Source organism: Berghia stephanieae, chromosome 2 (genome assembly GCF_034508935.2).
Source record: "Berghia stephanieae isolate SIO BIC M18660-M18661 chromosome 2, UCSD_Bste_1.3, whole genome shotgun sequence".
In the NCBI taxonomy this organism is placed as follows: Eukaryota; Metazoa; Mollusca; class Gastropoda; order Nudibranchia; family Aeolidiidae; genus Berghia; species Berghia stephanieae.
Window position 1 is genome coordinate 41,103,425 of NC_088361.1, and position 14,077 is coordinate 41,117,501.

A 14,077-nucleotide genomic window follows, 5' to 3' on the forward strand; every position below is an offset into this window, starting at 1 on the left:
TTATTATTATTATTATTATTATTATTATTATTATTATTGTCATTATTATATAATCCATTAGTAATCACACCGCTCTGAGAAGAGCAATCAATATACAAGTGGTTTTCCCACTGTTTTTCAGATATCACATCACGTTACAGGGAAAACCTCACATTATCAATTCGTCCCCTAAACCAAGTCAGACTGAACCTGCCAACAACCCGCCCCCCCCCCCCCCTCCCCAAATAAAAATAAACACAAACACCAAAAAACACGGCTTCGCCAAAAGTGTTGCGATAGTGGACAGGAATCTAAACTTCGGTTAATCGCAACTCCTGTAATTCGCAAAATTTACGCCGATCCCAAGGTGGACTGTGTATGTGTATGTGTGTGTGTGTGTGTGTGTGTGTGTGTGTGTGCGTGTGTATGTGTGTGTATGTGTGTGTAAACTTATATGCATGCATATCTGAGTCTCCCTTTAAATTGATGTAACACTTTTCCATGAGGATCATAGAAAAGAGGATTTTATCATTTTGAAGGGCTAATACAAACATTCTTGGCGTTTTAGCACTCTTAGAATAATAACCCTCGCTGATACAAGCCAAGCACTTCTCCAAGAATAAACCAAGGACACAAATCTGTATATTAATTACTCTTTTCAGTGGGTTAAATTAAAACATTTTTTAAAAAGTACAAAGTGCGCCCTTGACCTTTTGTACTATTGCTGTAATGGTGTCAATCTTTGCTATCGTCTAGAAAGTCATTCACACCGGATATTATAACCAATTGTAACAGTAATGTCTATCTCAAAGACACAATAGCGGGACACTGAGCTGTAATAATTGTCACCCATATAGAAGGAACGAAATTAACGTGACTCAGCACGTTGTCATTGTTTTTAGACATCCACTTTTGTAATTACTTCTCACGAAATTACTAAATTATAGCAATAAGAATATAAATGATCAAGGTTACAGTTTTGTGTGTTGGTACAGTATATCCGGCTTGTGGCTGTTGTGAGTATTTTACCTGAACATATCGTAACTGAATGCGTTCTATGAAGAGACGAGATTAATTAATCAAATCAATAACAAAACATGTGTTGTTTAATGCGATTTATGTGAAAAGTAGACCAAAGATTATTTTTTCGCTTCCTGTTTAACCAGAAAACCATGGTCCAAATTTATTATATGTCATATAATATCAGATATGTAAGTCAATACCTGTGGTGAAGACACAAGTTGGTTTGGTGTTAAGGGACATAGTAAAAGTCACTGTAAGTAACATTTTGGTATTTTTCGGCATCTGATTCTTACGGGAAATTCTTACGAGTCCTTTTTAAATTTACATTATTTATATATCATTTGATTATGTTTTTTTTGTTTTTGATGGTTTTACGGCGCTTGCAACACATTGAGGTCATACCAGCGCCAGTGTCATTTGATTACTTTAATTGTGCATAACCTTACAGTAACAACGTTTACAGAGGGGAACCTCCTTAATTTAGTTGATAGGTGTTAATGTCTGCGATCTTTACGGGCTTTAATCATTACTTTTATTGGCATCATTAACACCATAATCAGGTCCACGTTAGTTACGGTAATTGATAGCAATAATTCTTTAATGAGTAGAATAAGAAACTTAACTGGTGACTTGTACTGTTTGAAAAGGAACTTTGTTTTTGTTCTTTAATGAAGCTTTACGAAGCGCAATGAGCGCATTAAAATCATGTGTGCTATTAAATATGTGCAAATCCCATTTACACACAGATAATACATGCATAAACAGTTCTATGTGTTTCTATTTATGAAAAGCCTTGTTTACCTTTTATAAAATTCTGCTGCTGCAGATCCTTCCTCTCTCGGGCCGAAAAGGTATTGTTTCCTTTCGCTAATATTTTGTAGCTGATGTAAGGTAGAGCTAAGGTAGAGCTTCTAACCTTACGCTTAATCCCCCAAACTTGGAGGGTCAGGAAGTATTTTGGAAGGTTCACTCCTAGACTGGTTTCTTTCCCGAGCTTTGAGTCCAGTCTACTCACTTTTTATTTGTATAGAGTTCCTGCTCCTAGACAAGTTGCCTGCCATGGCTAATCGAGTCGTGTCCACCCCCGTTTGTATTCAGACTTCTCATTCTCCAAGACGATTGCCAACCAAGGATGATGAAGTTCGCCTCTCCACTGGTGTTTTAAAACATATTCACATCTCGGGTGGAATGAGTAAAGGCCTTGCGAAAGGGCCACTCATGAATTGGTCCGGATCCGCTTATTGAATATTCACGGCTGCCTCATTACTGAGCATTCCCCTATCCGCCAACCTGGGCTGTTTTCATGAACGCGGAGTAGTGCTTATTCTCTGACTATTTCTGACTTTAGTCAAGGACATGAAAAAATCGGATTTCATGTGAGCTGACTAAGCAAGCCCCAGACTAAAATCACGGCACCGTGGACTAAGTTTGGCCAAGTTTTAGTCATTTGCTGGGGCAAGACTTCATTAACTTAGGCTGAGACTAGTTACTAGGATACGTCATAGCGTCAACAAGCAGCTATTTTTAGACGAGAGAGCTTCCATTCGGAAGGAAAATACGTCGGTTACAAAGAGGCAAAAAGTGTCATGTTGCTATTGACACTGGCTTTAAAAAACTGTATTATAGGTATTATAGTCGAAAATACACATTAAAAAAAACTGAATCTAATCGGCACGTGAATTACAAGTGAACAGGAACGCAGACTCGAAATCGAGCCAAAAAACAACAAACAAAATGATTAGAAAGTATGGTGGAGAAAAAAGTTATTTTGATGGCATTGTAACTGACTGAAGAAATGTGATTCATCAGTACACGCTTTCTCTTTTGTTTGTTTGTTTGTTGTTGTTGTTTTTTTGTTTGTTTTTTTTTTTTGGGTTCAATTTGTTTAAGTTTCATTGAAACTTTCGTGGAACTAAATGGGCGTTTTTGAATTTTTTGCCAAATGCCTGTCCCATTAAATTATATATTTCGCTTTAGGATTCTTTGGTATATTTTTATTGCAATAAGGCATGTAATTAAAGGATGTAGTTAGAAAAGCATATATGCCAAAAGTTGAGAAATTTGGTCCATAAATGAATAAACTACAGTTATTTATATACTCCACACCTGCTCAAAATGGCCTGTCGGTTGACAAAAATATATTTTAAAAAGTTTTGTTGAATCAAACAGCAATATTAATAGAGAGAAAGACAAAGAGAAAGAGTGAGAGCGATAAAGAAAGAAATAGGAAGAGAGAGAGAGAGAGAGAGAGAGAGAGAGAGAGAGAGAGAGAAAGTGTGTGTGTGTATGTGTGTGTGTGTGTGTGTGAGAGAGAGAGAGAGAGAGAGAGAGGGGGGGGGGGGGGAGAGAGGTAGAGATTGATTCATACAATTTAGTCGGAAATCCTGATTCGTTTGGGGTCAGTGTTACTCCATGTATTCATGGTTATAGATTTATCTAACGCATATTTGTTTCTATTCTGGTTGAGTTCTGACAATAAAAATACCTTGAGACATCATTAGACAAATAAATAAGAACTTTGTCAGCCTTTTTGTATTCATAGCGTTCCATAATGTTACACAATTTAAGTGCCTATCAAAAGTCCTCCCGTGGCGTAATACTCACCTCTTTTAACCTAAAAAATACAGTAGACTTTAATTCATAATCAACAAATTGGTGACTTTTGGCATTTACAACAATTACTGCAACAACACAGTTTGTGGTGACTCTCGTTTGTGAGAGAAAACCTTTTCTGTACTCAAAGCAAAGGCTACGAAGCCCATTCTAATGCCAATTTTGACGATCAACTGGAAACTTTTAAAAAATTATTTATTTCTTTATTATCGATTTAGATACATTGGGGAACCTTTACAGTTCACTTTTGCGATTCCTATGAGCAGTGAATACAACTCAAATAATATGTGTGCCAAGTGTTATAGACCGTCTTTATTTAGTAACTCACTCCTGTAACGATGCGACTCACTCCTGTAACGGTCAACTCACTCCTGTAACGACCTACAAAAATGCTATTTATGTCTATTTGGGCAGTACAATCTTGTTTTCACAATTTCCTCAATTTATGTCTTTACTAATCTCTCTCACATAGCCTCTAATGTATATTAAGAATTTTCTCTTTAAAAACTTATGAGAAATTAAAATATTTAATTTGCCAAAATTTTCAGGATTTTGCAACAAATCTCTCTCAAAACTAAAAATAATAGGCACATATCCGTCATTAAACCATTTGTAGAGAATGATTATATGCTGAAGAAGGCCATAGGAGAAAACTGTCTGCATCATAATTTTAAAATGCGAACTATGCAGCTTTGAATTAGCGTTACAGGAGTGAGTCAATGTAATGGGATTCGAACTTTAACCTGCCAGCATATGAAGCAAGGAGAATATTAAGCTCCAACATTATAGGAAATGATTGAGGAGTAATCAACTTAAGTGGTCACAAGATTTGATCCAATTTGATTGAAACTCCGAAAAAAAAAAATTCCCCCTCCTAATTGGACAAATATTTGAAAAACGCCCAAATATAGAATTGACAGTCGACCATGGACATCACTGTAGTCTAACAGTCGAAAGTCAATATCACACGATTTGATTCACCATGATAAAAGTAAGTTAAAATATGAAAAAGAACGAAATGTCATCTATGCTGGATGTGTTGCTAAATTCCTTTTTGGAAATCTTTTGCGTTGAAAGTATGAAGGAGGGTATATTGCATGCCATCATGTACTAGAGAACGTGAGGTTACCAGCACAAAACAACCGTCCTTACAACGCCCACTTCTAGTCAAGAGACTAGCTAGTCTGAGACTAGAAAGCGTTCATGAAATCCAATGTTTTAAGTCTTTTGCTCCGCTTAGGCATAGGAGTAGCAAGTCATTTACTAGACTAGTAAAAAACTAAATCTAGTCCTCGTTCATGAAAACCGGCCCAGGTGTCCAACTGGTTGGAGTATTTGTCTTCTCCTGGTGCTTGTCAGCCAATCATGGACTTACAAGGTTCACCAGTAATTTTTCATCTCATAAATGTCATCGAGACTGCCTTGGTGGCAGTGTTTTCTGTGTTCACAGGTTTGAGAGTTTTGACAAGATGAGATTTATTTTAATCAATCGATTGTTGAAGGATGAGTTCTTCTGGTCACTTTTTAAATATTGAATGTGTGGGTTTTTTTTCCAGATTAGGCGGCATAGTATGTCATTTTCTTAGTTCTCGATCATTTGTTAGTTTTTAATGCAGGAACGCCGATGTTATCTGTTGTTTAAATCTTTTAAGAACATGAACCAAATGTCATGGTGTTTCTCTTGTCAAAATACGTGATCAAGGCGTGGAGGAAAAATTTAGAGTGTTCACATGTGGCTGTTTAAAGTGGCTGTTGCACAGTTCTGTAAAGCTAAACATAGTAATATGCATATTGTGTAAAAAAAAAGAGTGCATTCTAAAATATAGGATTTGAAGTCTGTGTACTCTCTTGTGAAAGGAACATTTTAATTACCAGGCTACATTGTAGGCTCGAAGACGCCCTATGAAAAAAGCCTTTGCAATTTCATTATATCAAAAACGTAAAAAGAAAAAGTACAAATCGTAAAAGAAATTTAATATAATAGATAATAAAACTCCTTTAACCTGCTGTATATTTTGTAGATAAGCTTTATTGGGATTCAGCAATCTTGATTTACAACATGGCGTCAAACCAACAAAGATATAATCTAGATAAGTTAATGGATAATAGATATACATTTTACACAACTGATTATGGCCCAGATCTGTGGGTCAAGCTGCCTCGATTATAACATGACATATCGCCTCTAGATGGTGTCATGTCGGGGTGCTTACAGTTACACATATTTACAGTTGCCCTGTCATTGAACATGCTCTGTGGGGTTTTTTTTACCTCCCATCGTAGGCAGGAGGTCACTTGTTGTAACCTCTATTCCCTTATATCTGTATTCTAAGCTGCCTTCTGTTTTTGTCTTGCAATGGGATTATTTGGATTTATCATGACTCTTGCCTGAGTCCTTAGATGAGCGGGAAACAGCTAAATGTAAATAGTTAATTTAAGATGATCTTGTTTTTTCCTTGTAAATCCTCTCTCTGTTATATACAGATAGCTATATATTTTTTGTTTGTTTTAAACATACCTTGTAAACAATTAAGTTCCTCTTATTAGGATCCTGTGCTGGTATCTGGATTAGTACATTTGGTAAACTCAAACTAAGTACATTGATGGCATGCTTTTAAATCTGATACCTATTTCCCCCTATTCTTTGTAATGTGTGTTGCTAAGTCGGTACAGATTTACTCAGTTACCCCCCCCCCCACCCCCCCCCCCCCCTTAAAAAAAAAGGACAACTCTTAATGACTCGCGCTAAGAGAAAAATTGGTTTGAGATTTTATATAAATAAATTAATGAATCAAATATGTATAAAATAAGTATAAAGATTGGGGTTCTTTCATCACTGTCCCTGTTGATAATATATATGTGCCTTGGCGTTCAGTTACTTAGCTTTTGTCTTTGATCAGTGGTGGTGGACTATTGGTGAATCTCCCTCTTACTCTTAGTGTCGAACTCGCTCCGTGGTTGACAGGTCCGCACAAACAAGTGGCCACACCTGGGCCCTTTTTCATGAGCTAGGACTAGATTTAGTAATTTACAAGTCTAGTAAGTGATATAAGCCTAAACGGAGAAAATGAGTAAAAATCGGATTTCATGAACCCTTTTTAGTCTCGGACTAGCTAGTATCTTACCACGAAGTGGGCGTTATAAGGACGGTGACTAATTCGGCTGTATTGTGCTGGTAACATCACGCTCTCTGGTACAGGATAGCAAATAAGATACCCGCCTCCATACTTTCAACGCAAAAGACTTCCAAAGAGGAAATTAGCAACACATGCGGTCTAGATAATATTTCGTTCTTTTTCATATTTTAACTTACTTTTGCCATGATGAATCAAATCACGTGATATTGACTGTCGACTGTTATAGACTGCAATGACATCCATGGTCGACTGTACGGAAGTGAACACCAGTGGGGAGTGAACCTGAGACTATGGTTTTCGGTGGGTTTCGTAAAAAAAGGAATTACATTTTTACGAAACCCGTCGAAAACCATAGTCTTTTTGCTCTACCAACTGAGCTATCGAGCCGAGAGGGACAATATCAATTGCTTATTATCATTCGGATAGGACGCTTGTCTAATGATGATAATGATGATGATGGTGATGATGATGATGATGATGATGATGATGATGATGATGATGATGATGATGATGATGATGCTGCTGCTGCTGCTGATGATGATGATGATGATGATGATGATGATGATGATGATGATGATGATGATGATGATGATGATGATGATGATGATGATGATGATGATGAAAAGACATTTTTTCGCTTCCTTTCTCTATTCTTAAGTGTGATTAAATTCATCAGAGTTTCTTCATCAGAGGACTCCATGATGAAGAAAGTGTGTTGTTTTCTTTGTGGCGAGTCTATCGATACCGTACCGTCGATACTGTGCGTCGATGCCGTGTTTTAGTGAGAACTACTCATAAAAATTGACTGACTAAAAACAAGAAGAAAGATGACGAGTATTCTATGGAGGGATTTAGTGAAAAGTACTCAAAAAAATGGCTGACTAAAAATAATATGAAAGATTACTGCCGTTGATGTCGTGTGTCCTGTGGAGGGAGCATACAAAGCCCTTGGCTTGTTATTTTCCGACGTTCGGTGTCGTATAGTCTCTGGAGGGTCCGCCTAAGACAAGCCTCAACCAATCAGTTTTGATAGGAAGAAGAATAACGGAAGGAAGATAGAGAGAAGAAAAGGAAGAGTGAGAGATAGAATGGTAGATAAAACAACCCGGGGAGGGGAGAAAAAGAAGAAAGGTAATACCATCGGTGATACCTTCACGGAGAGTGAATAATATTCACCAGACGATAGGACAAACAGTGAGTAGTGTTCATTGCAAACAACAAGAAGTGGGTCAAGTTCATGAGTCTTACTGTTTTGAGTGATTCGATTGACATTGGATTCAATAGTCCGATGTCACGTCGCCCAGCAACGCGAGCAGGGTGTTTCTAAACTAAGAAAATTGGTACTTTTTATTCTTCATGCTGGTTAGAACTTTTCATATCATGTGAACAGAATGTATACAAGTCAAAACATGATCATAATTATAATGTTTTTCTCCTCTCGATACACTTTTATGCTCGTCGGAGAAATATTCCATAAGGTCGTCCGCCATTGATCCGAAGGTTTAGAGCCAGTTACTAAGTTACTATGCGTCAATACGAGGAAAGTGACGTCATGACTGTTGAAGCCAGTTCTGGAACTTTTTCACTATTCCATTTTCTTCCTTTTTACTGGCACTGATGTGACCTAAATGTATCATACACGCAGTAAAAGCTTTTAAAATGCTGCGCGAACTAGATGAATTTAGTTAAACCGATTAGAGATACACTATTCATACTTGTCATATTGTAACACCTTAACAATGTACATTCTTTCATATTAATGAAACAAACAAAAATTGATACATTGTTTATATTGCTGGTTGCGCATTTTTATTTTTCACGATTTAATCGGTTAGATTATACCGTTTTGATAGGTCACGATGGCCTCATTATATAGAATTGAATATTGCACGGACTATAACCTCAAAATGATAATATACAATTCTGTCCAATAATGTTATAGTTCAAATAAAGATGTCTAGATTTTATCTATTTAGCCCTCCTTGACAGTTATTAACATTCTTTAATCACTTCAAAACATTTTTTTCTGTCGATAGATAACGTGCATTTGATATATAAGGGCCATATGTAACCCGGTTTCTACTGCGTTTCCTGGACGGTAACAAATTGCTTGCAACCCTTTAGAAAGAACGCTTGTCTATCGCAACGTACTTCAGGCCAGATCTAGCACACCCTACTACCCAATCACGACACGACATGTCGAAATTCCGAAAACTGAATTCAAAGTGAAAATAGTTTGAATTACAAAATCTGAGACTGAAATGGTTAGGCAAAATACTTCCACTCTTGTAAATAGGACGATAGCTACTACTACTACCACTACTACTACTACTACTACTACTACTACTGCTACTACTACTACTACTACTACTACTACTACTACTACTACTACTACTACTACTACTACTACCACTACTACCACTACTACTACTACTACTACTACTACTAATAATAATAATAATAATAATAACATAATACTACTACTACTACTACTACTACTACTTACTACTACTATACTACTACTACTACTACTACTACCACTACTACTACTACTACTACTACTACTACTACTAATAATAATAATAATAATAATAATAATAATAATAATAATAATAATAATAATAATAATAATAATAATAATAACATAATACTACTAATACTACTACTACTACTACTACTACTACTACTACTACTACTACTACTACTACTACTACTACTACTACTTGGGTGTGGTTATTGGGGAAAGTTGGCACACTCAGACATGTTACAGACTGGGTGAGAATGGGCTAAGGATGGGCGAGAGAGAGAGAGAGAGAGAGAGAGAGAGAGAGAGAGAGAGAGAGAGAGAGAGGTGTCACAGTAAAGATTGTTCACAGTTATCTTATTAAATTTTTATTTTATTAAGAACTGAATTCATCTCACTCCAGTTATATCTCGGTAGACTTAGAAAAACTTTACCTTCTAATATTAGATCATCTTTCCTTTAATAGCCTTCCCTCGAATTAATTTCGTGTGTGAGAGAGAGATAGAGAGAGGGTGGTGAGTGTTTAAGAGAAAGAGAGAGAGAGAGAGAGGGTGGTGTGTGTTTAAGAGAGAGAGAGAGAGAGAGAGAGAGAGAGAGAGAGGATGGGTGGTGTGTGTTTAAGAGAGAGAGAGAGGGGGGGGGGGTGGGGTGTGTGTTTAAGAGAGAGAGAGAGAGAGAGAGAGAGAGAGAGAGGGAGAGAGAAAAGAGGGTGGGTGGTGTGTGTTTAAGAGAGAGAGAGAGAGAGAGAGAGAGAGAGAGAGAGAGAAGGGTGGGAGAAAGTAACTGTGTGTACGTATGTCTATATGTGTGTATTTGTGTGTGCGTATGTATATGAGAGAGAGAGAGAGAGAGAGAGGGTGGTGTGTGTTTAAGAGAGAGAGAGAGGGGGGTGGGTGGGTGGTGTGTGTTTAAGAGAGAGAGAGAGAGAGGGGTGGGTGGGTGGTGTGTGTTTAAGAGAGAGAGAGAGAGAGAGAGAGAGAGAGGGTGGGTGGTGTGTGTTTAAGAGAGAGAGAGAGAGAGAGAGAGGGGGTGGTGGTGTGTGTTTAAGAGAGAGAGAGAGAGAGAGAGAGAGAGAGAGAGAGAGAGAGGGTGGGTGGTGTGTGTTTAAGAGAGAGAGAGAGAGAGAGAGAGAGAAAGAGGGTGGGTGGTGGGTGTTTAAAAGAGAGAGAGAGAGAGAGAGAGAGAAAGTTGGGAGAAAGTAACTGTGTGTACGTATGTCTATATGTGTGTATTTGTGTGTGCGTATGTATATGAGAGAGAGAGAGAGAGAGAGAGAGAGAGAGAGAGAGAGGGTGGTGTGTGTTTAAGAGAGAGAGAGAGAGAGAGAGAGAGAGAGAGAGGGTAGGTGGTGTGTGTTTAAGAGAGAGAGAGAGAGAGAGAGAGGGGGGTGGTGTGTGTTTAAGAGAGAGAGAGAGAGAGAGAGAGAGAGAGAGGGTGAGTGGTGTGTGTTTAAGAGAGAGAGAGAGAGAGAGAGAGAGAGAGAGAGAGAGAGGGGTGGTGTGTGTTTAGGAGAGAGAAAGAGAGAGAGAGAGAGAAGGCTGGGAGAAAGTAACTGTGTGTACGTATGTCTATATGTGTGTATTTGTATGTGCGTATGTATATGAGAGAGAGAGAGAGAGAGAGATATTAGGATACTGTTGACTTTTTCACCTTGGGGTAAAAGTAATGTTTGCTTAGCCTATATTATTCGTGCCCATGATACGAGTATAAGGATGCTATAAAATTTATTGACTCTTTTATTATTACTATTTTATTAATCTGAAAAACCCTTTTCTCTGTGTCACACAATTGGATACCAATTTGGTATGTTAGGCGTCAGTAGAAACCGACGTTAACTTATTTGCAGGTCAGATAACCGGAATTGTCATAGGTTAATAATTGTAACGGAAACAGCCTAATATTTAGCCAAAGCAAAATATTGTCCAATACATGGATGTTAATAACAAGCCCATAGTTGCGTTCGACTAATCAACTTGCAAATTTGCACACGTCGGTAGAAAGCGACAAAAGAAAAAATAACAAAAAACTTTCGTCTTGAGGGTTTTCAAAACCCGACGACATACTAGAAATAGCCTCCGTTAAGTTTTTGTTGGTGTGTTTAGCGAAAATAAAAAACCTCATAACATCCGCCAGGGATACAACGTACCGTACTAACACACAAATCTATGTGTAGCCTTATACGTTTAGTCTGATTAATATCCTTTAGTGAGAACCACTGGCTGGCTAAAAAAAATAACAAATAAATTGGCATTTCAATCAAACTTACATCACAAAGAAAGTTAAAAGTGAGTTATTGTAAGTATCATAATTGCTGCTTGTTTTCTTGTTTTTAATGGCTTTACGGCACTTGTAACACATTAAGGTCATATCAGCGCCAGTAAAAAGGTAGAAAATGGGATAGTCAAAAGTTCAAGACTTACAATTAAAGACTCAAGAAAACGTAATACATGGGAATTGGTTCAAATAGGAAACAAATGTAGATTCCAAGAGCACACTATCAAAGTACTTTGTTTGAGATCACCTAAAAGTCTCAACCAGACAACAGTACAAGATCCCACTAAGATGTATACACTCTAATATTTACAAATCATATGTTAAAAATACAAAATTACAATAAAACAGAGGTGATTGACAAGGGGAAAAAATAATCTCCCAAAACTATAACTATACATTCGACTGTTTCCCTTCCAGCCAAGGACTCCGGCCAGGATCAGGACAAAACTAAGTAATCCCATTCCAAGACAAAGACAGGAAACATGTTGGAAAATAGATATAGGGGATAGAAGACACAGTAAGTGCCTCCCTGCCCACTATGGAAGGTCAGGAACCCCACCCAGTAGTGGCTGTTTGCTGTTTTTATAATTGTTTTCCCAGGGTGGGGATGTTAGCCCGATGTCAAACCCCAATTCTTGGAGGACCAGGTTTTATTTTGGAGATACACTCTACAGTTTGAGAGAGCATCAGCCTAGGAGAACACTTCAAAATAAAACCAAGGGTGGGCATGACTCTTTAGCTAAGGAGAGCAACAAGCCTAGGAGTATCATAGTGCTCGAGAATTAAAAAATGATTCCGTTGGTTATACCGTTAAATACAACTCACTTTTTGATTTATGTGGTCGTCGTCTTGGATTAGGGATTCGTTTTTGGCCAGTGTCAGGCTATTAGCCTAAGACAGTTACGGAATGGCACTCTCCAGCTTGTCACGTATGCAGGGTTGGAGAGCTAATACATTGTGCATTGAGACACCCGTCAGTCTTAATAAGTGGTTTCAAATTCAGTGACACATCCCAAAAGTTTATTCTTCAAGAATAGCCCTATATTTTTTATCGTATCGTATCGTATCATTTCACAAGCTTTAAATTCTCTGTGTTACTTTCATGCATAAATATCATTTTTCAAAGTTATATATAAACGAAATCCATTGTTAATTTGTTAATTATCATTTCATTTCTTATCCAAAAGCGGAACGACAATGCTGAAATAATATCAATATTCCGTTTATGTTTATTCCTTATCATGGAGATAATGTAATAGTCATCCATTATAATTAATGATTGGCTCTTCGTTCTGAACAATAATTTAAATTTTGTAGTGAACTTTTTATTTGACCTTATAAAACTGAAGTAGGTATTGATAAATTAAAAAAAAACCCTCTGTGATTTGACCCTCATAACTTTTTAATGAAACGATCCGCTAATTTCATAATTCATATGTGGGGATGAACGAAATGAGAAATAAATTAGGTAAAATAGAAAAAAAAACACGAAAATTATGTTTTTATTTATTTATTCACTCACCTCAATGAAAGAGTTTTAATTCAACTTAAATGTTAATACTCGCAATGGCGTCATTTAATAAGTTTCAGTGTCAGATTCAAGGGGACAAGACATCAGATTAAGACCGTTGTCATTTTCCCCTCGCCGGCTTAACTATTGTTGACCGTAATAATATTTACGTACAGTAATTGTCTAGTTGTCAAGTTGTCAGTCGAGGTATGCTGGACTAATTAATATAACTGGGGGAGTGGGGCCGATGATGGGAGTCGAGGTAATCTTCACTCAGTGGCGACCATCGGTTGACATGGACTAGAAAGTGTGCATCCTTGTTTACTTATTGCGTTTTGTACTCATGGCCCAATAGAACTACTTGTTAAAAATTCCATGTGTTCAATGTTTGATTGCGAAATTGCGAAAATGTTGAGTTGTATTCGGAAGGAATGAGGAGAGGAAGGACTCATTGGGACAATTTGGTCCAACCGCCATTGGATACTATTCATAATTACTTGTGTATATTGTTTTTAAACACCTAATACACAATTTAACATTGTAATGACAACGCTGTATTTACTAATACAATTAACACCTGGTACATATATTAAGTTTATAGTGATACAAAAGACAACAGAGAATTGTCAAGCTATCATATACATATTTAACAGTTAGATACTAGAAGTCGAAATTTGCAAAAAATTATTTCTATTTAAGTGTTCTCTGTGACAAATGGATAATGTTCAAGATTCTTAATACCTTCCTACTCTAGCTTTTCTCTTTTCCCTGTGCTTTCAAAATAATTATTGTTACATGATTGTTAAACAAGGAAATGTTATAGTTAAAGTACCACAAACCTAAAACTCGTTTGGATGACACGGACAACTGGTGTGCAATATTGACAAGTTGAGTGCAAACTGTTTTTCATTTACAAGCAATTGGAAGTTTTCAATGTTTGATTTCGTAAGATAAACGTTCTTTACATAAGGGAAAACGTTATTTGATTAAGGTCAGCTGGGATATCAATGTTGAGTA

General features: G+C 37.0%; 1 protein-coding gene across 1 annotated transcript in view; it reads left to right on the forward strand.

The window, feature by feature from the left end:
• Window positions 1-14,077, forward strand: part of LOC144963940 (uncharacterized) — a 69,186-nt gene that overhangs the window by 23,833 nt on the left and 31,276 nt on the right. Inside the window, exons 10-14 of the mRNA XM_078897883.1 lie at window positions 122-177; window positions 2,033-2,194; window positions 4,930-5,065; window positions 9,680-9,689; window positions 12,151-12,313. Of these exons, the coding sequence (XP_078754009.1) occupies window positions 122-177; window positions 2,033-2,194; window positions 4,930-5,065; window positions 9,680-9,689; window positions 12,151-12,313 (527 nt within the window). The remainder of the gene's footprint in view (window positions 1-121; window positions 178-2,032; window positions 2,195-4,929; window positions 5,066-9,679; window positions 9,690-12,150; window positions 12,314-14,077) is intronic.